The sequence below is a fragment of the Lolium rigidum genome, unplaced genomic scaffold (assembly GCF_022539505.1).
Source record: "Lolium rigidum isolate FL_2022 unplaced genomic scaffold, APGP_CSIRO_Lrig_0.1 contig_46222_1, whole genome shotgun sequence".
Classification (NCBI taxonomy): domain Eukaryota; kingdom Viridiplantae; phylum Streptophyta; class Magnoliopsida; order Poales; family Poaceae; genus Lolium; species Lolium rigidum.
In genome coordinates this window covers 1-26,630 of record NW_025900642.1, presented here as the reverse complement: position 1 = coordinate 26,630, position 26,630 = coordinate 1, and the positions used below count along the sequence as shown (strand labels likewise).

At 46.9% G+C, this 26,630-nt stretch overlaps 1 protein-coding gene and 1 pseudogene across 1 annotated transcript; both read left to right on the top strand.

The window, feature by feature from the left end:
- The first annotated feature begins 12,928 nt into the window (after positions 1–12,928).
- On the top strand, positions 12,929–14,384 carry LOC124681541 (GDSL esterase/lipase At5g03600-like). The gene is made up of 4 exons (XM_047216442.1): positions 12,929–13,238; positions 13,357–13,643; positions 13,747–14,023; positions 14,149–14,384. Exons 1-4 carry the CDS (start codon positions 12,929–12,931, stop codon positions 14,382–14,384), a joined length of 1,110 nt encoding a protein of 369 aa, XP_047072398.1.
- Positions 14,385–21,013: 6,629 nt separating this feature from the next.
- LOC124681539 lies at positions 21,014–22,464 on the top strand (annotated as a pseudogene).
- Positions 22,465–26,630: the final 4,166 nt, after the last annotated feature.

Sequence of the window (26,630 nt, the reverse complement as noted above, 5' to 3'; positions counted from 1 at the left end):
TTGACCTGAAATCCATAGAACTCCGGACGTGATAGCCATTTTCATGAAGGGTTTTTAAAAATAATTTCCGTATCCTAGTTTTGACAAACGGAATAGTTACTATGACATATAAAATGATGCCACCCGGCTTCGTGGGATTTTTTTGACTTCGTTCAAAAAGCCATCACGGCCAAAACGGGGCCCGGGACATGCGGTATCGCCGTACCGGGTGTGCGGGTGCACCCTTTCGCGAACAAACTAAACGGACAAAAATTAGCACATATAATGATGCGTCGTTGAATTAAAAACATTTTTTCCGGAATTTCTGGAGCGACGGATAGTTGACCCCTAGTTCAAATCCGGTCAGTTTCCAGCGGATACGGCGGGACACCGCCGGAAGCCGCATGGGTTCCCAAAAAGCTAACGCGTGCACATGTCATCTGATAGGTGGTGCGTAGGTGGTCTACTATCATCGCACATAGGTTTCACTTCATACTAAAATGCGCCCCATGTAGCTGCTTCACAAATAAAAACCGTTTGGGCACGCTAAAAATGAAAAGATGGCCGACCGTGGATCGGATTAGAAATGCGCGTCCGGGGTGTTACTTCCCATCCTAGGGCCCACACACGTGCCAAATATGATCTCGTTTCGGCAAACTATGCCATGCCGAGGCCGTTTCCCACCTCATTTCCCTTGAAATCCATAGAACCCCGGACGTGATAGCCCTTTTCGTGAAGGGTTTTTCAAAATAATTGTCGTATCCCAGTTTTAACAAACGGAATAGTTACTATGACATATAAAATGACGTCACGCGACTTTGTTGGATTTTTTTGACTTCGTTCAAATTGCCATCTGGCCAAAACAGGACCCCCGAGACATGGGTATCGCCGTACCGGGCGTGCGGGTGCACCCATTCGCGAACAAACTAAACGGACAAAAAATAGCACATATAATGATGCGTCGTTGAACTAAAAAAAAATTTCCGGAATTTCTGGCGCGACGGATAATTGACCCCTAGTTCAAATCCGGTCAGTTTCCAGCGGATACGGCGGGACACCGCCGGAAGCCGCATGGGTTCCCAGAATGCTAACGCGTGCACATGACATGTGATAGGTGGTGCGTAGGTGATCTACTATCATCGCACGGAGGTTTCACTTCATACTAAAATGCGCCCCATGTAACTGCTTCACAAATAAAAACCGTTTGGGCACGCTAAAAATGAAAAGATGGCCGACCATGGATCGGATTTGAAATGCGCATCCGGGGTCTTACTTACCATCCTAGGGCCCACACATGTGCCAAATATGACCTTGTTTCGGCAAACTATGCCATCCCGAGGCCGTTTCCCACCTCATTTTCGATAAAGTCAGTCAAATTTAAACTGGAGGTACTTGATCTAATGCTCATGATTTTTGGGTAAGTTAACTTTGTAGGTTCAAAAGATGATATGGATGTCATATTTGTATTACTCTCATTTTTCTGATCAATTTAGACATATTATTTGCCAAATTCGCATTTACTGATATTAATTATTCCTTATTAAATAAAAATAAAAAATAAAATCATTTAATTGTATTTCAAATTCTATATTATTATTATTTATATATATTCATTGTTGTTTACTTAAATAATTGTGTAGAATTTAAAAATATAGAGGTGTGACATCACGCTCAAAAGGGTTAATATGATAGATATGGTAATATTAACATCAAGGTGTCATTTCTTTCAGGGAAGCTCATCCGAAGAGAATCAAGAAGTTAAGCGTGCTGGGGCGGGTGTAGTGTGAGGATGGGTAACCAACTGGGAAGTTTGATCATAAGTGCAATTTGACCTAAGATTAAGTGTACTAAGTGTGATTATGAAAGATTAACAAGTAAAAAAGTAGAAGAAGAAAAGTGAAAAAAAAATTAAATTTTTTTTTCAAATTTTTTTTGAATATTTTTTTGAAAATAAATTTGAAATTTTTGAAATACTATGCCGACGGCCAGTCTGTGCCGACGGTGATCGGGCAGTCCCCGACCAGAACTATGCCGACGATGCTATGCCGACGGTCACCGTCGGCACAGCCTGTGCCGACGGCCTTCTAGGCTGTGCCGACGGCTGGCGGCCGTCGGCATACAACATCTCTCCCGTAGTGTGTGCCGACGAGAAGGCAGACTGTCGCGAGTGCTACGTGAGCAATGCTTCCCAAGACCCGCTCAAGTGCGCCGAGGCCGTCAGGAGGTTTGAGGCGTGCGTTCGCATGGCCAAGCACAGTGGCGGCGTGCAAGCTGGTCAATAGTAATGTTGCTAGTCGGAATGAGTGAGTGAGGGCACACGATTTTTTGTTGAATAACCTGGGTTTTTGGTGAGACCTAAAACACCATTGTAGATCAATTATGGTTAAGGGATTGCTAGCCACCCGTTTTGTCCTTGAATTTATGGGTTCCATGTTACATACTTTCTGCTGCAAAATGGACATGAATTGCAGGTACAAATCAAGTACTAGTAGGGTTTTTTTTTGTAGCTTTAGGCTTAAGCATGTTGCTTTTAACAAGATCTCAATATCTCATCATCCCATATTGAGTGTTTGCTATTAAAAATCCTGATAGACACTTGCCTCTGGCTCTGTGGCTTCCTCTCCGGCATCATTCTGTCGGACTTCGCCACGGCCAGCTTCGTTCTCATAGACTTCTGCAATACCCTCTTTGCGCTGGAGAACCTCGCTGGCACGTCGTCGATGTGTCCTGCCGCGTCCTGAGAGCTTCAACCTCTCTGGTGTGGAATTGGTTCCAGACAATCTTGTGCCGGGGGCCGGGGCCTAGTTCTTAAATTTCGAGGTTGTGTGCAATTTTTCCAGATGAGAAGCCCAGTTTTCAAATATGATACCAAGTTTATGTCTAGAGCGAGAATAAAAGTTCACAACTCAAATAAGTGAGTGCTAAGCAGTTAGTCAACTTTAAATCATCTTTATGCTATTTCTATACTCCTTAGGGCATCTCCAATCGGGGCGACGCATTTCGGACGTCCAAATTATCCACGGGTGTCCGTTTGCGTCGCCTGGCGGACGCGTAAATGATCGTGCGTCAGTTTACATCGGGGTGGCTCCAGCGGGCCGACGCATTTTCGGCGCGGGCCAGTTTAGTTTCAGGAAATTCAGAAAAGAGGTTGTAGCCTCAAATTTGCACGAAATTATAGCCTCAAATTACTCAAATTGAGGTCTGAAATAAGTTCATCACACTTTACACATGGTACGACGCAAAGTGGAATCCAAAAGGGGCACAACAAGGCCTGAACAGCATAAAAACTCCAAAAGGAGGCCATGGTGTTGGGCGCATGGCGCCGGTGATCAGCTTCTCGCGCGCGGATTTCGGCGCGCCTCTTCATGAACCATGCCCTGGTGTCGTCGTCAACGGTGCTCAAGCCGGCTAGCATGATCCTTGTGTCCTCTGCACGGGTCTTGGCCTCGGCGTCCATCCTCCTGACCTCGGCGTCACGCAATTTGGCCTTGGCGTCTGCCTTTTTGGCCTCGACGTCCATCCTTTGAACCTCAGTGACCTCTTTCGTGAGGTTGAGGTAGATGGAAGTTGCAGCCTCTTTTTTCAGACGCTTCTTCTCGTCGCTAGCAGCCATGGCGGCATGATTCCCGGCCATCATCTTCTCCAGGCTCTGGGTGAACTCAATGGTTTGTGCCTCCCGGGATAGATCGGCGTTGGTAGCCTTATGGCCTCGGGGACGAGGTGGAAGGGCTTGACGGCCATGATCGTTGTCTTTGTCGTCGAGGTTAACCGCTATCCCATTCTTCACAGCTTCATCGTAGGCCGCAAAGCTTGTCTGCCACTTTTGCGCGTCCTTGAGCTTCTTCCAGCAATGGACCATATGGTAGCCCTTCTTATGCACTGCCTTCAACCTCTCCAAGGCCCGGGATACCTGCAATCACGCCAACGCCGCTAATGATGTACATACAATGATGTAAATAGAATAGAATGATGATGGTTATCTCTTGTTTACCACTGAAATCACGCCAGCGCCGCTAACGGGGTGGCTCTTTGTATGTTCGACGGCCGAGCAGAACTTGTTTGTCTCTTGTTTGATGTAGTTCCATGTTTTTCTGATGGACTCTTTCGTGCGAGGGCTTGGGATGTGGTAGGATGATACGTCTCTGACGTATCGATAATTTCTTATGTTCCATGCCACATTATTGATGATATCTACATGTTTTATACACATTATATGTCGTATTTATGCATTTTCCGGCACTAACCTATTAACGAGATGCCGAAGAGCCGATTGTTCGTTTTCTGCTGTTTTTGGTTTCAGAAATCCTACAAAGGAAATATTCTCGGAATTGGACGAAATCAACGCCCAGGGTCCTATTTTGCCACGAAGCTTCCAGAAGACCGAAGACGTAACGAAGTGGGGCGACGAGGCGGCGACACGCCAGGGCGCGCAGCCTGGGCCCTGGCCGCGCGGCCCTATCGTGTGGGCCCCTCGCATCGCCCCTTTACCTGCCCTTCCGCCTACAAATAGCCTTCGTCGCGAAACCCCCAGTACCGGGAGCCACGATACGGAAAATCTTACTGAGACGCCGCCGCCGCCAATCCCATCTCGGGGGATTCTGGAGATCACCTCCGGCACTCGCCGGAGAGGGGAATCATCTCCCGGAGGACTCTTCACCGCCATGGTCGCCTCCGGAGTGATGAGTGAGTAGTTCACCCTGGACTATGGGTCCATAGCAGTAGCTAGATGGTTGTCTTCTCCTCATGTGCTTCATTGTCGGATCTTGTGAGCTGCCTAACATGATCAAGATCATCTATCTGTAATTCTATATGTTGTGTTTGTCGGGATCCGATGGATAGAGAATACTATGTTATGTTGATTATCAATCTATTACCCATGTGTTTTTTATGATCTTGCATGCTCTCCGTTATTAGTAGAGGCTCTGGCCAAGTTTTTGCTCTTAACTCCAAGAGGGAGTATTTATGCTCGATAGTGGGTTCATGCCTCCATTAAATCTGGGATAGTGACAGAAAGTTCTAAGGTTGTGGATGTGCTGTTGCCACTAGGGATAAAACATTGATGATATGTCCGAGGATGTAGTTATTGATTACATTACGCACCATACTTAATGAAATTGTCTGTTGTTTTAGAACTTAATACTGGAAGGGGTTCGGATGATAACCTGAAGGTGGACTTTTTAGGCATAGATGCATGCTGGATAGCGGTCTATGTACTTTGTCGTAATGCCCAATTAAATCTCACAATACTCATCGTATCATGTATGTGCATTGTTATGCTCTCTTTATTTGTCAATTGCCCGACTGTAATTTGTTCACCCAACATGCTATTTATCTTATGGGAGAGACACCTCTAGTGAACTGTGGACCCCGGTCCATTCTTTACATCTGAAATACAAATCTGCAATACTTGTTCTACTGTTTTCTGCAAACAATCATCATCCACACTATACATCTAATCCTTTGTTACAGCAAGCCGGTGAGATTGACAACCTCACTGTTTCGTTGGGGCAAAGTACTTTGGTTGTGTTGTGCAGGTTCTACGTTGGCGCCGGAATCCCTGGTGTTGCGCCGCACTACATCCCGCTGCCATCAACCTTCAACGTGCTTCTTGGCTCCTCCTGGTTCGATAAACCTTGGTTTCTTTCTGAGGGAAAACTTGCTGCATGCGCATCACACCTTCCTCTTGGGGTTCCCAACGGACGTGTGCTTTACACGCCATCAAGCATTTTTTCTGGCGCCGTTGCCGGGGAACTGAAGAAAAGCTACACCACAAAGATTTCTAACTCCCACGTCAACTACGCGCCAGCAATATTTTTTCTGGCGCCGTTGCCGGGGAGATCAAGACATGCTTGCAAGGGAGTCTCCACAATCCAATCTCTTTACTTTGTTTTTGTCTTGCTTTATTTTATTTACTACTTTGTTTGCTGCATTATATCAAAACACAAAAAAATTAGTTGCTAGCTTTACTTTATTTACTGTCTTGCACTCTATATTAAAAACACAAAAAATTAGTTACTTGCATCTGCTTTACTTATTTCAACATATTTCCTCTTAATTTTACTGTAAAAGATATACCTGTGGGACAAGGGTCTATAATTGGAAGAGATAATATAGAAATTTTTTTTTACCCATGTTAGTATGCATGAAGATCTTAAAGATATACCACTTGCAAAAGCTGTCCCTACTTATGAAGATGCCTCTGTTTGTTTGGTACGCATGATGGAAGCTAGATTTATTAGTCTCAACCCCATGATACAACACATGTTTCTTACACTTTCTGATATGGAGCGGGGAGAGAAGAGAGATTTTGTTCTAAAAGTCTTAGTGCGAGAATTTGAAGATATAGCTATAGAAGCTAGAAAAGTTTTTATTAAGCATAAGAGGCTTGGCTTTTATACCGACTTTAAAAGAACACTTGAAAAAATGAATATGTATAGAATAAAATACACTAATAATGCTAATGATGGTGGGGAGATTAAAGCACCAATACCATGTAAGCTCCTAGCGATGCATGAAGCTCTAGATGATAATTATGCTTGGCTTGTTCCTGAAAATTTGTTTGATGAGAGTAGCAAGCCCAAGACTAATGAAAAGGGAGCCGCTGAAACTTATGTATCCAACATACTATGCATGGTTGAGAAAACTCCCAACACCCCTGGTAATGATGTCAATGTTTCATCTCTTGATAACACTTGATATACACTTTCTGCGCCTAGCTGAAAGGCGTTAAAGAAAAGCGCTTATGGGAGACAACCCATGTTTTTACTACAGTATTTTTGTTTTATATTTGAGCCTTGGAAGTTGTTTACTACTGTAGCAACCTCTCCTTATCTTAGTTTTGTGCATTGTTGTGCCAAGTAAAGTCTTTGATAGTAAGGTTCATACTAGATTTGGATTACTGCGCAGAAACAGATTTCTTTGCTGTCACGAATATGGGCCTAATTCTCTGTAGGTAACTCAGAAGATTATGCAAATTTACGTGAGTGATCCTCAGATATGTACGCAACTTTCATTCAATTTGAGCATTTTCATCTGAGCAAGTCTGGTGCCTCAATAAAATTCGTCTTTATGAACTGTTCTGTTTTGACAGATTCTGCCTTTTATTTCGCATTGCCTATTTTGATATGCTTGATGGATTTTTCTATTCCATTGACTTTAAGTAGCTTTGTGCAATGTCCAGAAGTGTTAAGAATGATTATATCACCTCTGAACATGTTAATTTTTATTGTACACTAACCCTCTAATGAGTTGTTTCGAGTTTGGTGTGGAGGAAGTTTTCAAGGATCAAGAGAGGAGGATGATACAATATGATCAAGGAGAGTGAAAGCTTTAAGCTTAGGGATGCCCCGGTGGTTCACCCCTGCATATTTTAAGAAGACTCAAGCGTCTAAGCTTGGGGATGCCCAAGGCATCCCCTTCTTCATCGACAACATTATCAGATTCCTCCCACTGAAACTATATTTTTATTCCATCACATCTTATGTGCTTTGCTTGGAGCGTCGGTTTGTTTTTGTTTTTGTTTTTGTTTGAATAAAATGGATCCTAGCAATCATTGTGTGGGAGAGAGACACGCTCCGCTGTTGCATATGGACAAATATGTCCTTAGGCTTTACTCATAGTATTCATGGCGAAGGTTGAATCTTCTTCGTTAAATTGTTATATGGTTGGAATCGGGAAATGCTACATGTAGTAATTCTAAAATGTCTTGAATAATTTGATACTTGGCAATTGTTGTGCTCATGTTTAAGCTCTTGCATCATATACTTTGCACCTATTAATGAATAAATACATAGAGCTTGCTAAAATTTGGTTTGCATATTTGGTCTCTCTAAAGTCTAGATAATTTTTAGTATTGAGTTTGAACAACAAGGAAGACGGTGTAGAGTATTATAATGTTTATAATATGTCTTTTATGTGAGTTTTGCTGCACCGGTTCATCCTTGTGTTTGTTTCAAATAACCTTGCTAGCCTAAGCCTTGTATTGAGAGGGAATACTTCTCGTGCATCCAAATCTTTGAGCCAAACACTATGCCATTTGTGTCCACCATATCTACCTACTACATGGTATTTCTCCGCCATTCCAAAGTAAATTGCTTGAGTGCTACCTTTAAATTTCCATCATTTACCTTTGCAATATATAGCTCATGGGACAAATAGCCTAAAAACTATTGTGGTATTGAATATGTACTTATGCACTTTATCTCTTATTAAGTTGCTTGTTGTGCGATAACCATGTTTCCTGGGGACGCCATCAACTACTCTTTGTTGAATATCATGTGAGTTGCTATGCATGTCCGTCTTGTCTGAAATAAGGGAGATCTACCACTTTAATGGTTAGAGCATGCATATTGTTAGAGAAGAACATTGGGCCGCTAACTAAAGCCATGAATCATGGTGGAAGTTTCAGTTTTGGACATATATCCTCAATCTCATATGAGAATACTAATTGTTGCTACATGCTTATGCATTAAAGAGGAGTCCATTATCTGTTGTCTATGTTGTCCTGGTATGGATGTCTAAGTTGAGAATAATCAAAAGCGAGAAATCCAAAATGCGAGCTTTCTCCTTAGACCTTTGTACAGGCGGCATAGAGGTACCCCTTTGTGACACTTGGTTAAAACATGTGTATTGCGATGATCCGGTAGTCCAACCTAATTAGGACAAGGTGCGGGCACTATTAGTATACTATGCATGAGGCTTGCAACTTGTAAGATATAATTTACATAACACATATGCTTTATTACTACCATTGACAAAATTGTTTCATGTTTTTAAAATAAAAAGCTCTAGCACAAATATAGCAATCGATGCTTCCCTCTGCGAAGGGCCTTTCTTTTACTTTTATGTTGAGTCAGTTCACCTATTTCTCTCCACCTCAAGAAGCAAACACTTGTGTGAACTGTGCATTGATTCCTACATACTTGCATATTGCACTAGTTATATTACTCTATGTTGACAAATATCCATGAGATACACATGTTACAAGTTGAAAGCAACCGCTGAAACTTAATCTTCCTTTGTGTTGCTTCAATACCTTTACTTTGATTTATTGCTTTATGAGTTAACTCTTATGCAAGACTTATTGATGCTTGTCTTTAAGTACTATTCATGAAAAGTCTTTGCTTTTTTATTCATTTGTTTACTCATGTCATTACCATTGTTTTGATCGCTGCATTCATTACATATGTTTACAATAGTATGATCAAGGTTATGATGGCATGTCACTCCAGAAATTATCTTTGTTATCGTTTACCTGCTCGGGACGAGCGAGAACTAAGCTTGGGGATGCTGATACGTCTCGACGTATCGATAATTTCTTATGTTCCATGCCACATTATTGATGATATCTACATGTTTTATACACATTATATGTCGTATTTATGCATTTTCCGGCACTAACCTATTAACGAGATGCCGAAGAGCCAGTTGCTGTTTTCTGCTCGTTTTTGGTTTCAGAAATCCTACAAAGGAAATATTCTCGGAATTGGACGAAATCAACGCCCGGGGTCCTATTTTGCCACGAAGCTTCCGGAAGACCGAAGACGTAACGAAGTGGGGCGACGAGGCGGCGACACGCCGGGCGGCGCGGCACGGGCCCCGGCCGCGCGGCCTGTCGTGTGGGCCCTCGCGTCGCCCCTTACCTGCCCTTCCGCCTACAAATAGCCTTCGTCGCGAAACCCCGAGTACCGAGAGCCACGATACGGAAAACCTTGCGAGACACCGCCGCTGCCAATCCCATCTCGGGGATTACGGAGATCACCTCCGGCACCCTGCCGAGAGGGGAATCATCTCCCGGAGGACTCTTCACCGCCATGGTCGCCTCCGGAGTGATGAGTGAGTAGTTCACCCCTGGATTATGGGTCCATAGCGAGTAGCTAGATGGTTGTCTTCTCCTCATGTGCTTCATTGTCGGATCTTGTGAGCTGCCTAACATGATCAAGATCATCTATCTGTAATTCTATATGTTGTGTTTGTCGGGATCCGATGGATAGAGAATACTATGTTATGTTGATTATCAATCTATTACCTATGTGTTGTTTATGATCTTGCATGCTCTCCGTTATTAGTAGAGGCTCTGACCAAGTTTTTGCTCTTAACTCCAAGAGGGAGTATTTATGCTCGATAGTGGGTTCATGCCTCCATTAAATCTGGGACAGTGACAGAAAGTTCTAAGGTTGTGGATGTGTTGTTGCCACTAGGGATAAAACATTGATGCTATGTCCGAGGATGTAGTTATTGATTACATTACGCACCATACTTAATGCAATTGTCTGTTGTTTTACAACTTAATACTTGGAAGGGGTTCGGATGATAACCTGAAGGTGGAATTTTTAGGCATAGATGCATGCTGGATAGCGGTCTATGTACTTTGTCGTAATGCCCAATTAAATCTCACAATACTCATCGTATCATGTATGTGCATTGTTATGCTCTCTTTATTTGTCAATTGCCCGACTGTAATTTGTTCACCCAACATGCTATTTATCTTATGGGAGAGACACCTCTAGTGAACTGTGGACCCCGGTCCATTCTTTACATCTGCAATACTTGTTCTACTGTTTTCTGCAAACAATCATCATCCACACTATACATCTAATCCTTTGTTACAGCAAGCCGGTGAGATTGACAACCTCACTGTTTCGTTGGGGCAAAGTACTTTGGTTGTGTTGTGCAGGTTCCACGTTGGCGCCGGAATCCCTGGTGTTGCGCCGCACTACATCCCGCTGCCATCAACCTTCAACGTGCTTCTTGGCTCCTCCTGGTTCGATAAACCTTGGTTTCTTTCTGAGGGAAAACTTGCTGCTGTACGCATCACACCTTCCTCTTGGGGTTCCCAACGGACGTGTGCTTTACACGCCATCATAGGACGGGTGCATCTTCTTCTCGTTGTACTCCTGCATGACCTTGGCCTAGTACACCTTGCATTTTTGTTGGGCGTCATTAATACAGTCATGGCTTGTTGCCACATACGCGTTGCACAAACACTTGTCCTCGTCGTCGATGAATCCTTGTGTCCTGTGGCTCTCCCCCTTCTTCTTGGTAGCATTGTCCGTGGTGAGGACATGCCCTGTTGGCGCGTCCTCAAAGTCGTCGACGCACACGGGTGTTGGCTGCGTGGGATGGGTGGAGAACAGCCGTGTGCCATCGATGTCCTCCGCATCTTGCGGCGGTTCCCACTCATCATGCGGGCCTGTCCCGACCCCGGCGTCGCCAACGAAGCCGCTGCCGAAGATCATGGCCTCGATGTCTTTATCATTCCGGTCCTTCCAATAGGCCTGCGAATGACCGGACGTCAGACGCATGATACACGGCAGCCGCACACATTGAGAGAGCTCACGTACCGGGTCGTCCATCGTCGGGGCAGTCAGTGCCATTTCGTCAAACAGGATGCGTGGCACCGGTATGCTCTCCTCCGGCAGCTGGCGCGTCTTGTGTGTCACGCCCGGGCACGAGTCACCGCTTCTAGGCGTCCGGTTGAGGTCGGGAACCGGCGCCCCGTTGAACTGCACCGGTGCCACGCCGTAGGCGAACCGCGACGCCGGGTGGACCTGCAAGGGAGCGGGACTTCCAGGACGCAACTGGGAACTTACCGAGCTCACCGACGAGGCCGAAGGAGTGACGTCGGCGATCCCCTCTCGCTTGACGAGCATGTAGGCCTCCGCTAAGCTCGGATGGAGGCCTACTTGCGCGACGCCGGCTTTCATCTGCATCTGCCACGCCTGCTGGCTGGCGTCCAGGGCGGCGGCCGCTGCATTCCTCTCCTTCAGGCTCTTGCGCCGGCCGCAATGCTTCGCGGCCTCGACGCCTTTCTCCTCCTTGGACAACACCTTCTTTGCCGCCTTCGGCTTAGCGTCCCGGCCGCTGGTGGCGGCCCGCTTTGCTTCCGCCGGAGCTGCAGCCTCCATTGTGACTATGGTGGAGTGTGGGGCGTCCGCGCCGCGGAGACGCAACTTTCAGCGGACACTCGGCGCGACCGCGGAGCGTCTGCGCCGCGGAGACGCAAACCTGGTGCATATCTGGGCCAAGTTTGCATCGTCGCGGACGGTCCGATCACTTTGTGTCGCTCCGTTGGAGGAGGACCCAGACGCATTTTTGGTCACGGCAGACGCAAACGGACGATTCGAGATGCTCTTACTGATGTATTATACTACTTTATTGGAACAGCCTACTCGCCATATTCCTAGAAGAAGAACATAAACTTGTGACATCACACTGCGAGCAGCCACGCTGATACTTCGGTTCGTGTCAAACAAGACCAAAATGTTCACGAACTTGAGATTTCCCTACTTCTGTACTTATAAATCTGGACAAGTATTGATATTGAATCAAATATAATTTGGGCTTAATTGAATGTAATTTGTCCAAAAAAAATCTACGTTTGGCCAGACTTCCATAAGTTTGCAGATCCACCATTATGCTGTGTAGCGGTGTTCGAGCGGGCGTGGCACTAGTTGTATCGATTTTCTTCTGGTGTTTGCTAATTAGCTGGAAATATTTCTCTTCTGGATTAACAAATAAACGTTTTTGCCTTCTCATCGCCTCATCGGTTTGAACGAGTTCAAAGGAGAAAGCCCCAAAGGGTCCACCGTATGCAACGAGGGTTGTTTGCTTGGCTAGTGAAATCCGTCTCCGACTGTGCTGTACATCCCTGGCGCGTATCTGTGACTCCGTGCCCGATACTGTATGCACGTCTAGCTACGGTTTCCGATTCCGACCGATAACGCGAGTCCGTTTACGACTTCACCTTCCTGGTGTTTGAGCTTTGCGTTGCTGGTTCCATAAATAGAAGAGAGGAGCGCATCGAAGAGGACAAGCAAGCTCGAGTTCCTGATTTCGACCTTTTCCGTTCCCGACCAGCAAATTCGAGGACCCTCGCCTCGGGCCAGCGCGCGGCTACCTAGCTACCACAGAAACCAGTTCGGCGATCCGCCTTCGAAGCACCGGAGGCATGAAGCTTCGTCCGGCCGTCCTCGGCCTCCTCCTTCTCCTCGTCCTTGTTCTAAACCCCAATGGCGCGGAGGCCCGGCCTGCCCCTGCCGGCGGCCATCCTCAGAAGAAGCAGTCGAGCTACAGCTTCTTCGTCTTCGGGGATGACTTCGCCGACAACGGGAACCTCCCTCTAACAGACCCCGTCACCCAGATGTCGCGGCAATGGGCCTACCCCTACGGCTCCTCCTACGTTGACGCCGACGGAAACCCGCGACCAAATACTCCGTCGGGACGCTTCTCCAACTACCAAATCCAATCCGATTTCATCGGTAAGCATTATAATTCCCTCATACTCACTCATGTGATATACAGTACCTAGCTAGTAGACTAGTACGTGCATCATAATTAACACTGCGTATTGCTTTATTTCTACGTACGTACCTGCAGCAAAGATCTTGGGGCTCGAGGAAGCACCTCCGGCGCATGCTCTGACGGCGGAGAAAACCTGTGACCCATCAGGTATGACCTTCGCCTATGCTGGCGCTGGCGTATTGGATAGCTCGTCGACGCACAAGGTCCCCACCCTTGCCAAGCAGGTCGACACTTTCAGGAAGATGGTCAACGACGGGATCATCTCTGAGCAGCAGCTCAGTCGCTCAGTGGCCCTCGTGGCCGTCTCCGGCAACGACTACCGCGGGAGCTCCAGCAACATTGGCCTAAGCACCCCCAACGATGTGAGTAGCTAGCAACAGTTCAAAGCATGCATACATAGATTTCAAATGACTATTTTGTTTGTGCATCTTAACTAATGTGCTAACTTTTCATATATATATGCAGATCAATGCTTATATTGGGAGGGTGACAAAGGAGATCGCAGCCAATGTGGAGCAGTTGCAGAAGCTAGGGGTGACAAAGGTTGTCGTCAATAACTTGCACCCCGTTGGATGCACACCATTGCAAACACGGACTAACAACTACACCGCTTGCGACATCTTCGGAAATTTGGGTGCATCCGTCCATAACAGTAACCTCAAACAAATGATGGAGGGCAAGAAAAATGTCCACGTTGCCGACCTCTACACCGCCTTCACTAATATTGTGGATACAGCCCCAGGTATGTACATACATGCATGCATGCACAAGTGCCCAAAGTATTATTTATAAGATTTCAGATATATAGATGGATTTGAATGTGCGTTTGCGCTGCCTTTAAACTTTCTTTTATTTATGTACACGCAGGTAAAGGCCAGGAGCTATCTAAACAATTCAAGCGCAAGCTTTCGCCGTGCTGCGAAAGTTTTGATTCAAACGGTTACTGCGGACAACAAGGCGATTCCTCGGAGCTTCTCTACACTGTGTGCGACAAGTCCAATAAGTTTTTCTACTGGGATGACATGCACCCGACACATGCAGGGTGGAAGGCAGTGATAAAGCAATTGGAAAAGCCCTTGAGAGAGTTTGTTGTTCAAGACTAGACTAGATAGGTTCCATGATATTCGTAGAGCTACCGATGCAAGCTCAACATCTTCTAATTATTTTTCTAGGATTGCAGCTTACTTATTTTGGAGTATATATTTAAAGCTAGGCTATGGGTTTTCTTGTATCTGAAGTCAATATGTTCTTTATTTACGTGACTTTGTCTACTTTTGTGATTTTTTTTTGGGTTCATGGTCACGTGCTTCCCCTTCAAACTCAAACATATCAATGGTTGAGATCGCTCTTTACCCCTTCGCAAGCTTAATTACAAAGTGGCATGGGACATTCTGAGCTCCTGGTATGTCTTGGGAGGGTGATATACCCGAAACCACATTTAGCTTTTTTTTAAATGACCATAAATAAAAATGTTCACATAATGAATACTACTCTACTATAGTTGCCAAGAAAAAAATTTCTCTCTGGCTCAAATTAGTAGAGGAAACCATATACTTGTCCAATATAAATATACTCCCAAGTAGTGTGAATTAATTTGGGCGTATGGGATTTTACTGTTTTTTACCTATTAGGCCTATGAGCCCAAATGAGACCATGCAACCAATTGGCCATATGGAAACTCAAAAAGCTGCACCTGGAACATTAGCAGAGATATAGAAATTCACCAATACTTAAAGTTCCCCGGTGACACACTCGCGTGTGATTTGTCCTAATCCCACGCATGCACCTAACGTTGCTGATGACAAAGCTAAACCCATCATTGCTGTAGGTTTTGTGCAAATATCCTCTCTTCTTCTCTACTTACAAAATGTTCTAGCCCTCTTCTCATATAGTCAAAAACTTAATCTCGGTTCATCAATTTACTCATGATAACTATGTCTCAATTAAATATGATCCTTTTAATTTTCCGTGAAGGACCTAGCCACCAAGACCCTTCTTCTTCGCTCCAATAGTGATGGTGACCTATACCCCTTCTTCGAATCCAAGACACCTCCACATGCAGCCATGTGACTATGCAACGGCCAGAAATCCGAGGATGGCTATAAATAGCCACCCTTTTCTTCCCCCAAGGGGTAGGTCTTCAGGTCGTGGGTTTTCTATCTCCTCCATTACTCTAGAGCTTCAAGTTGGTGGTTCTCCCTATGTAGCCAATTCACCCCATCTTTAGGTAATCGAAGGAGGAGGGCCCAATATACCCTTTGACCAAAGGGATTTGAATTCCTCTTGATTCTATTGCGGAACTTGTAACCCTAGGTCTTCATAGTGGATAGTCGAGACCGTTGTGAAGAGAGCATTTTGAGGGCTTGCTTGGTGTTGTACAAATCTCTAGGTGTTGTTGGGAGCCTCTATGAAGTTGTGGAGTTGTGCCACAATCTTGTGAAGGTTTGGCAACGCTTAGTGGACAAGTGAATTCATCTTTATGGTGGGTTCACCGGAGAATAAGGTGAGGCATTTGTGTCGTTGGTAGCCTTTGTTTCCCTTTTTATGCTTAATAATAAAGTGGTATAGAGCGACCTGAGTTCTTGATATGTTAGAGTTTTAGGGAGGGGGGTGGACCAGAAACCTATATGTTTAACATTTTTTGAAATTTTTGTTCAGAAAGAAAACTATTTAAAATTAAATATTACTCTATTGTAGTTGCCAAGAAAATAATCTCTCGGATCAAATTAATTGATGATGCCATACACTTGTCCTATGTAAATATACTCCTAAGTTGCACTAATTAATTTAAACCGATAGTTTCTTTACCTACACGTCCCATAAGTCGAAATGAAACCATGAAACCAATTGGCCGTATGGCAACTCAAAAAGCTGCCCGCGGAATATTAGGATATAGAAATTCACCAACTTGAAGTTTCCATGTGGTACAATCGACAACTCTACATACCTAATTTGTCCTAATCGCACGCCCGCACCTAAAGTTTTTGATGATCAAGATAAATACCATCATTGCTCCAGGGTCTATCTAAATATTGTATCTTCCTCTTTACTTACCAAAACTTGGCCATGCACATGTCGTCACGGATGAAGGGTCGCGCAATCACGTTCGACCAGACACCATCAACCCGAGAGCCGTCCAAGGCGAGCGACATTCGGTCCGCTTGCCATACGGAGCTGGCCTGAGGCGGACCTCGCAAGCCGAGGTGTGGTGACCCCATCAACACCACGTCCCTGCATGCCCGTGAGATGGTGACCATGACCTTGTCGGCGTCTATGCCCACGGTCATGCGCTTGGCATCAGGGCGTCAAGACGAAACGCCGGCCACACCGCTTAGAGCATCTCTAGCAGAGCCCGTAAAAGTGCAAACCGAAAAACTCGAGCTCAGTCTTCCGAAAACGTGTTTACGGGTCGCAAAACGGACGCAGAACAGACCCTGTAAATTGAAACTGAAAAACAGAATATTCAAAAAATAATCATCTTCTTCACAAGAACTCTCTGCGCGCTGGCTAGATCTCCCCGTGCCACCGCCGGCCAAGAAGCAAATCAGGTAATAAGCAGGCACGCGCAAGCAGCTAGTACATGCACGTTAAGCAGCAAATCATCTAGCGCCTAAGCAGCAAAGCATCTAGCAGCCACGCGCAAGCAGCAAAATCAAATTCGTCCAGCGAGCTAGCTCGGCCTCACGCAAGCAGCAAAGCCAGATTCGTTCAGCGAGCTAGCTCGGCCTTGTGTCCAGCCAACTGATTCGTCGAAATTCGTCGGGAATTCGTGGCCACGCACCGTTCCAGCGAACCGCTCCGTCGAGCTCCTCAAGAACAGCACCTACCTAGCAAAATTTGTTGGAAATTGATATCGACATGGTTGGAATTAGAGCGGGCTGACAGGATGTTTGATCGGTGACGCATAATTGCAGTAAAGTAGCTAGAAATCGGCGGCTGGAGACGGTCGTACGGACAGCGGTGCTGGCGGCGCGGTGAGAAATCCGTTCAGTTTTGGGCTTGTAAACCGCTCTTCGGTCTGTATTAATAGAGGTCGAGAGTGAAATTTTTCGGACCCCTGTAAAAGTTTTTCGGGCTGGATAGCGAGTGCAGTCTCTATTCTGCGCCACTTTCAACCTGAACCCGTAAATCGGCCGGAAAAATACGGTTCCGGCGTGGTTTACGGGCTCTGTTAGAGTTGCTCTTAGGAGGAGCCGAACACAACATTTTTGACATCACACCCTTGTGAGCCCGTGAGACGGCGTTCTTGGCTATGCCGACAGCCATCAAATTGGCGTTGGTCCACGACGAGACGCCGGCCACATCGGCTATGCTGGCATGCGTGCGTGCGTCGGTCTCACACCGACGCCGATCTTCATCGACAACTTACTCCCGCGAGGCATATTCCTTGCGCACCCCGACGAGACTGTTGGTCGTCGAGAAGTCCCAGCCGAACGGACCCATGCTACTCCAACTACAACTACACCAACGCCGTCAAGACCGACGAGGCACGACGGCGAGGGCGGACATGGCTGGAGCAAAGGCCACGCTACATGCGGCGCGTGTACCGACGAGGACACGGGCACTGCCCCCGCCCACACACACCACCACCACATCATGCATGGAGACCACAAAGCGAAGTCGACGAAGACGACCACACGGCTTAATCTGAGGTGTCTTGCGGCATAACCGGCGGGAGTAATTAACCGGGTGCCTTCCGAGGCCCCGGGAACCAGGAGATCGCAATCGCTATAGTCAGTCTGGCCGCGCAAGCAGGCCACGGAGCGCTCTGTATTCGGGAACTTGTACTTTGTTTCTGCAAAAGAGATTAATGAAATGAACGCTTCTCTATCTTTTTCTCGTCTACTACGGTACACTGGCACGCCCGTATCTATTTTCTTTACCCCGACGCATGAGAGAAACACGCTACTATCCTTCCCCTCAACGTAGCGCGTCTGTCTTTCACGGACGTTTTTCTCGTGTCAAACACAGCAAAAAAGTGGAGCAATCATCGGAAAAGCGAAGCGTGGGAATGAGTGTTGATAAGCGTGGCCATTAGTGCGAGGCCTGCCGTGCTGGTCGGCCACAGGGTGGCCTTCCACCACTGCCGGTGGAGGCAGGCTCCACGTCGGCGTGGCGCCTCCCTCTGTGGCGGCATGGCCCACCAGGGGTCGATGGCGCTAACAGACGGCGAACGGCGACCGCGGCGCGCGAACGTGCCGCCATAGCTCACGGCGGCAGGGCGTGCCGCCACAGCCGGCGGCGGCACCCTCGACGTGTCGGCTGGCGAGCGTGCCACCACGGCAGTTTTGCCATTTTCACTAAGAGGTGGTCTTTTTGCCATTTCACTGGGGCTGGTGGTCCTTTTTGACAAAAATTCGCAGCTGCTATTTATGAAGATTGCTTTTTTCTTTGTAGAGAGTTCAATTATGTAATCTTTGAACACTGCCCTAGGGAGTCTAGTTTTGCAGCTCACGTTCTAGCTAGGGAGGCGGTGGATGATCCCCAATTGTAGAAGGAAGATCCACCTGAATTTATCATTGATGTAATCGCAAACGATGTTTCTGTGTTTTCGAAAGTAATATAAGCAGTGTTTTCCAGTTAAGAAAAACTTTAAATCATCTTTATGCTATTTCTATACTCCTTACTGATGTAATATAGTTTATTGGAACAGCCTACTCGCCATATTCCTAGAAGAAAAAAAAACTTGTGACATCACACTGCGAGCAGCCACGCTGATACTTCGAGTTAATAGCATAAAACCACCACTTTGATGGTGAAATTTACCGAACACCACCACTTTAGGTTCGCGGGACAAAAAACCACCACATTTTGCTTGGTTTTTAGCAAAAGTCACTAATCGTGAATTGAACGTGAATTGACAGGGAAATTTGCTAGGTTGGGCCCACTAGTCAGGGCTGAGGTGGCAACAACATGCAGTGGCTTGCTGATTTGGACAGAGGGCCCACGTGTCAGTCCACATTAAAAATAAAAAATACCACAATGGCATAAAATTGGGAACACCCGCTGCCGCTGCCCCGCCGGAGGAGTGCCGCCGCCGCGCCGGAGCAGCGCCGCCGCCGCGCGGTCCCCTGTAGCGCCCGCGCCGCCGTACCCCTGCCGCACACGCGCCACCGTCGCCCCGCAGCACCCGCGCCGCCATGCCCGACCAGCGCCGCCGCCCCTGTAGCACCGCCATGCCGGGCCAGCGCCGCCGTCCCCCTGCAGCACACGCGCCGCCGTCGCCCTGCAGCACCCGTGCCGCCATGCCCGACCAGCGCCGCCGCCCCTGTAGCGCACGCGCCGCCGTCCCCTCACTCCACGGCCATGCGTTGCCGCCGCCGTGTACGTACCCCGCTGCGTACCACCTTGACGCTGTCGCTACCCACGAGAGGCACGGGTCGCCGACGAAGCCGCTGCTCCGTCGCGCGCCGCTGCCGACGAGTACGGATGACATCCCCTGTCGCGGCCGAGATCCTCCGTCGCGCCTCGGGATCTAGCGCCCTCGGGCTCGGGCGTGGCGGCGGAGGAGGGCCACGGCCGGCGGCGGGAAGGGGCTGGGAGCCGGGGCGGCCAGGCGCTGCGGCGGGCACGGCCATGGAGCGGGCGCAGCAGCGACGGCCAGGCGGTGCCGGTCCCCGGGCGCGGCGGCCAGGCGGTGGAGGTCCCCGAGCGCGGCCAGGCGGAGGCAGTCCCCGGGCGCGGCGGCCGAGCGAGCGCCGGCGGCGGCCGACTTCGCCGGTACCGGAGACGTGGTGGTGGTCGGCGGGGAATAAAGACCTGTGCGTCCGGTGGTGTCCACCACTTTCTAATATTTTTTATTATCCTGACATGTGGGACCCGGTCCATCTCACCAAATTCTGCCACCTCAGCCGGGCCCTACTTGTCAGATTCCTTGTCAATTCGCGTTTAATTTGCGCTTAGCGCATTCCGCAAAAAACTGGGCCAAATGTGGTGGTTTTTTGTTCCACAAACGTAAACTGGTGGTATATGGTAAATTTCACCATCAAAGTGGTGGTTTTATGCTATTCACTCTGATACTTCAGTTCGTGTCAAACAGGACCAAAATGTTCACGAACTTGAGATTTCCCTACTTCTGTACTTAATCTGGACAAGTATTGATATTAAATCAAATAAAATTTGGGCTTAATTGAATGTAATTTGTCCGAAAAAAATCTACGTTTGGCCAGACTTCCATAAGTTTGCAGATCCACCATTATGCTGTGTAGCGGTGTTCGAGCGGGCGTGGCACTAGTTGTATCGATTTTCTTCTGGTGTTTGCTAATTAGCTGGAAATATTTCTCTTCTGGATTAACAAATAAACGTTTTTGCCTTCTCATCGCCTCATCGGTTTGAACGAGTTCAAAGGAGAAAGCCCCAAAGGGTCCACCGTATGCAACGAGGGTTGTTTGCTTGGCTAGTGAAATCCGTCTCCGACTGTGCTGTACATCCCTGGCGCGTATCTGTGACTCCGTGCCCGATACTGTATGCACGTCTAGCTACGGTTTCCGATTCCGACCGATAACGCGAGTCCGTTTACGACTTCACCTTCCTGGTGTTTGAGCTTTGCGTTGCTGGGTTCCATAAATAGAAGAGAGGAGCGCATCGAAGAGGACAAGCAAGCTCGAGTTCCTGATTTCGACCTTTTCCGTTCCCGACCAGCAAATTCGAGGACCCTCGCCTCGGGCCAGCGCGCGGCTACCTAGCTACCACAGAAACCAGTTCGGCGATCCGCCTTCGAAGCACCGGAGGCATGAAGCTTCGTCCGGCCGTCCTCGGCCTCCTCCTTCTCCTCGTCCTTGTTCTAAACCCCAATGGCGCGGAGGCCCGGCCTGCCCCTGCCGGCGGCCATCCTCAGAAGAAGCAGTCGAGCTACAGCTTCTTCGTCTTCGGGGATGACTTCGCCGACAACGGGAACCTCCCTCTAACAGACCCCGTCACCCAGATGTCGCGGCAATGGGCCTACCCCTACGGCTCCTCCTACGTTGACGCCGACGGAAACCCGCGACCAAATACTCCGTCGGGACGCTTCTCCAACTACCAAATCCAATCCGATTTCATCGGTAAGCATTATAATTCCCTCATACTCACTCATGTGATATACAGTACCTAGCTAGTAGACTAGTACGTGCGTCATAATTAACACTGCGTATTGCTTTATTTCTACGTACGTACCTGCAGCAAAGATCTTGGGGCTCGAGGAAGCACCTCCGGCGCATGCTCGCGGAGAAAACCTGTGACCCATCAGGTATGACCTTCGCCTATGCTGGCGCTGGCGTATTGGATAGCTCGTCGACGCACAAGGTCCCCACCCTTGCCAAGCAGGTCGACACTTTCAGGAAGATGGTCAACGACGGGATCATCTCTGAGCAGCAGCTCAGTCGCTCAGTGGCCCTGGTGGCCGTCTCCGGCAACGACTACCGCGGGAGCTCCAGCAACATTGGCCTAAGCACCCCCAACGATGTGAGTAGCTAGCAACAGTTCAAAGCATGCATACATAGATTTCAAATGACTATTTTGTTTGTGCATCTTAACTAATGTGCTAACTTTTCATATATATATGCAGATCAATGCTTATATTGGGAGGGTGACAAAGGAGATCGCAGCCAACGTGGAGCAGTTGCAGAAGCTAGGGGTGACAAAGGTTGTCGTCAATAACTTGCACCCCGTTGGATGCACACCATTGCAAACACGGACTAACAACTACACCGCTTGCGACATCTTCGGAAATTTGGGTGCATCCGTCCATAACAGTAACCTCAAACAAATGATGGAGGGCAAGAAAAATGTCCACGTTGCCGACCTCTACACCGCCTTCACTAATATTGTGGATACAGCCCCAGGTATGTACATACATGCATGCATGCACAAGTGCCCAAAGTATTATTTATAAGATTTCAGATATATAGATGGATTTGAATGTGCGTTTGCGCTGCCTTTAAACTTTCTTTTATTTATGTACACGCAGGTAAAGGCCAGGAGCTATCTAAACAATTCAAGCGCAAGCTTTCGCCGTGCTGCGAAAGTTTTGATTCAAACGGTTACTGCGGACAACAAGGCGATTCCTCGGAGCTTCTCTACACTGTGTGCGACAAGTCCAATAAGTTTTTCTACTGGGATGACATGCACCCGACACATGCAGGGTGGGAGGCAGTGATAAAGCAATTGGAAAAGCCATTGAGAGAGTTTGTTGTTCAAGACTAGACTAGATAGGTTCCATGATATTCGTAGAGGTACCGATGCAAGCTCAACATCTTCTAATTATTTTTCTAGGATTGCAGCTTACTTATTTTGGAGTATATATTTAAAGCTAGGCTATGGGTTTTCTTGTATCTGAAGTCAATATGTTCTTTATTTACGTGACTTTGTCTACTTTTGTGATTTTTTTTGGGTTCATGGTCACGTGTAAACCAAATATATGTTGGAGGCCCACTTCAGTACACCTCCTCCTTCCCCTTCAAACTCAAACATATCAATGGTTGAGATCGCTCTTTACCCCTTCGCAAGCTTAATTACAAAGTGGCATGGGACATTCTGAGCTCCTGGTATGTCTTGGGAGGGTGATATACCCGAAACCACATTTCGCTTTTTTTTAAATGACCATAAATATAAATGTTCAAATAATGAATACTACTCTACTATAGTTGCCAAGAAAAAAATTTCTCTCTGGCTCAAATTAGTAGAGGAAACCATATACTTGTCCAATATAAATATACTCCCAAGTAGTGTGAAGTAATTTAGGCGTAAGGGGTTTTACTTTTTTTTACCTATTAGGCCTATGAGCCCAAATGAGACCATGCAACCAATTGGCCATATGGAAATCAAAACGCTGCACCTGGAACATTAGCAGAGATATAGAAATTCACCAATACTTAAAGTTCCCCGGTGGCACACTCGCGTGTGATTTGTCCTAATCCCACGCATGCACCTAACGTTGTTGATGACCAAGCTAAACCCATCATTGCTGTAGGTTTTGAGCAAATATCCTCTCTTCTTCTCTACTTACAAAATGTTCTAGCCCTCTTCTCATATAGTCAGAAACTTAATCTCGGTTCATCAATTTACTCATGATAACTATGTCTCAATTAAATATGATCCTTTTAATTTTCCGTGAAGGACCTAGCCACCAAGACCCTTCTTCTTCGCTCCAATAGTGATGGTGACCTATACCCCTTGTTCGGATCCAAGACACCTCCACATGCAACCATGTGACTATGCAACGGCCAGAAATCCGATGATGGCTATAAATAGCCACCCTTTTCTTCCCCCAAGGGGTAGGTCTTCAGGTCGTGGGTTTTCTATCTCCTCCATTACTCTAGAGCTTCAAGTTGGTGGTTCTCCCTATGTAGCCAATTCACCCCATCTTTAGGTAATCGAAGGAGGAGGGCCCAATATACCCTTTGACCAAAGGGATTTGAATTCCTCTTGATTCTATCGTGGAACTTGTAACCCTAGGTCTTCATAGTGGATAGTCGAGGCCCTTGTGAAGAGAGCATCTTGAGGGCTTGCTTGGTGGTGTACAAATCTCTAGGTGTTGTTGGGAGCCTCTATGAAGTTGTGGAGTTGTGCCACAATCTTGTGAAGGTTTGGCAACGCTTAGTGGACAAGTGAATTCATCTTTATGGTGGGTTCACCGGAGCATAAGGTGAGGCATTTGTGTCGTTGGTAGCCTTTGTTTCCCTTTTTATGCTTAATAATAAAGTGGTATAGAGCAACCTGAGTTCTTGATATGTTAGAGTTTTAGGGAGGGGGGTGGACCAGAAACCTATATGTTTAACATTTTTTTGAAATTTTTGTTCAGAAAGAAAGCTATTTAAAATTAAATATTACTCTATTGTAGTTCCCAAGAAAAAAATCTCTCGGATCAAATTAATTGATGATGCCATACACTTGTCCTATGTAAATATACTCCTAAGTTGCACTAATTAATTTAAACCGATAGTTTCTTTACCTACACGTCCCATAAATCGAAATGAAACCATGAAACCAATTGGCCGTATGGCAACTCAAAAAGCTGCCCGCGGAATATTAGGATATAGAAATTCACCAACTTGAAGTTTCCATGTGGTACAATCGACAACTCTACATACCTAATTTGTCCTAATCGCACGCCCGCACCTAAAGTTTTTGATGATCAAGATAAATACCATCATTGCTCCAGGGTCTATCTAAATATTGTATCTTCCTCTTTACTTACCAAAACTTGGCCATGCACATGTCCTCACGGATGAAGGGTCGCTCAATCACGTTCGACCAGACACCATCAACCCGAGAGCCGTCCAAGGCGAGCGCCCATTCGGTCCGCTAGCCTTACGGAGCTGGCATGAGGCAGACCTCGCAAGCCGAGGTGTGGCGGCGCCATCAACACCACGTCCCTGCATGCCCGTGAGATGGTGACCATGACCTTGTCGGCGTCTATGCCCACGGACATGCGCTTGGCATCAGGGCGTCAAGACGAAACGCCGGCCACACCGCTTAGAGCATCTCTAGCAGAGCCCGTAAAAGTGCAAACCAAAAAACTCGAGTTCAGTCTTCCGAAAACTTGTTTACGTGTCGCAAAACAGTTGGCGCAGAACAGATCCTGTAAACTGAAACTGAAAAACAGAAGATTCGAAAAGTAATCATCTTCTTCACAAGAACTCTCCCCACAAGAACTCTCTGCGCGCTGGCTAGATCTCCCCGTGCCACCGCCGGCCAAGAAGCAAATCACGTAATAAGCAGGCACGCGCAAGCAGCTAGTACATGCACGTTAAGCAGCAAATCATCTAGCGCCTAGGCAGCAAAGCATCTAGCAGCCACGCGCAAGCAGCAAAATCAAATTCGTCCAGCGAGCTAGCTCGGCCTCACGCAAGCAGCAAAGCCAGATTCGTTCAGCGAGCTGATTCGTCGAAATTCGTCGGGAATTCGTGGCCACGCACCGTTCCAGCGAACCGCTCCGTCGAGCTCCTCAAGAACAGCACCTACCTAGCAAAATTCGTTGGAAATTGATATCGACATGGTTGGAATTAGAGCGGGCTGACAGGATGTTTGATCGGTGATGCATAATTGCAGTAAAGTAGCTAGAAATCGGCGGCTGGAGACGGTTGTACGACGGCGGCGGCGCAGTGAGAAATCCGTTCAGTTTTGGGCCTGTAAACCGCTCTTCGGTCTGTATTAATAGAGGTCGAGAGTGAAATTTTTCGGCCCCTGAAAAAGTTTTTCGGGCCGGACAGCGAGTTCAGTCTCTATTCTGCGCCACTTTCAACCTGAACCCGTAAATCGGCCGGAAAAATACGGTTCCGGCGTGGTTTACGGGCTCTGTTAGAGTTGCTCATAGGAGGAGACGAACACAACATTTTCGACATCACACCCTTGTGAGCCCGTGAGACGGCGTTCTTGGCTATGCCGACAGCCATCAAATTGGCGTTGGTCCACGACGAGACGCCGGCCACATCGGCTATGCTGGCCTGCGTGCGTTGGTCTCACACCGACACCGATCTTCATCGACAACTTACTCCCGCAAGGCATATTCCTTGCGCACCCCGACGAGACTGTTGGTCGTCGAGAAGTCCCAGCCGAACGGACCCATGCTACTCCTGTTGTAACATTTTTAAATATCAATAACTTTCAAATTTAAACACTTCTTAAAATTTGAACATTTCATTCAATTTGAACCCTTAGGGATCAATTTGTATCGGAAGGTGGTCCTTTTTTCTGTCAAAATACTCATGCACTGGTCTGCCAAAAATTCCTCACGTCTAGCGTTCAGCCATCGCATGAGGGCATGTAGAACGCAAACTTTTTGGATGTATATCAGCGACAAGAATTATGGAACGGAGGGAGTACTACCTAGTTTTTGAACCAAAAATGTTGGAGATATGCCCAAGAGACAATAATAAAAGTGGTTTTTATATATCTTTATACTTATGATAAATGTTTATATACCATGCTATAATTGTATTAACCGAAACATTGATACATGTGTGTTATGTAAACAACAATGAGTCCCTAGTAAGCTTCTTGTATAACTAGTTTGTTGATTAATAGATGATCATAGTTTCATGATCATGAACATTGGATGTTATTAATAACAAGGTTATGTCATTATATGAATGATGTAATGGACACAGCCAATTAAGCGTAGCATAAGATCACGTCATTAAGTTATTTGCTATAAGCTTTCGATACATAGTTACCTAGTCCTTTCGACCATGAGATCATGTAAATCACTTATACCGGAAAGGTACTTTGATTACATCAAACGCCACTGCGTAAATGGGTGATTATAAAGGTGGGATTAAGTATCCGGAAAGTATGAGTTGAGGCATATGGATCAACGAGTGGAATTTGTCCATCCCGATGACGAGATAGATATACTCTGGGCCCTCTCG

Excerpts from the sequence above, each read along its gene's own strand:
- LOC124681541 (XM_047216442.1), top strand. The coding sequence starts at position 12,929 with ATGAAGCTTCGTCCGGCCGTCCTCGGCCTCCTCCTTCTCCTCGTCCTT. Across the intron at positions 13,239-13,356 it reads AATCCAATCCGATTTCATCG|CAAAGATCTTGGGGCTCGAG; the intron begins GTAAGCATTATA and ends ACGTACCTGCAG. Across the intron at positions 13,644-13,746 it reads GCCTAAGCACCCCCAACGAT|ATCAATGCTTATATTGGGAG; the intron begins GTGAGTAGCTAG and ends ATATATATGCAG.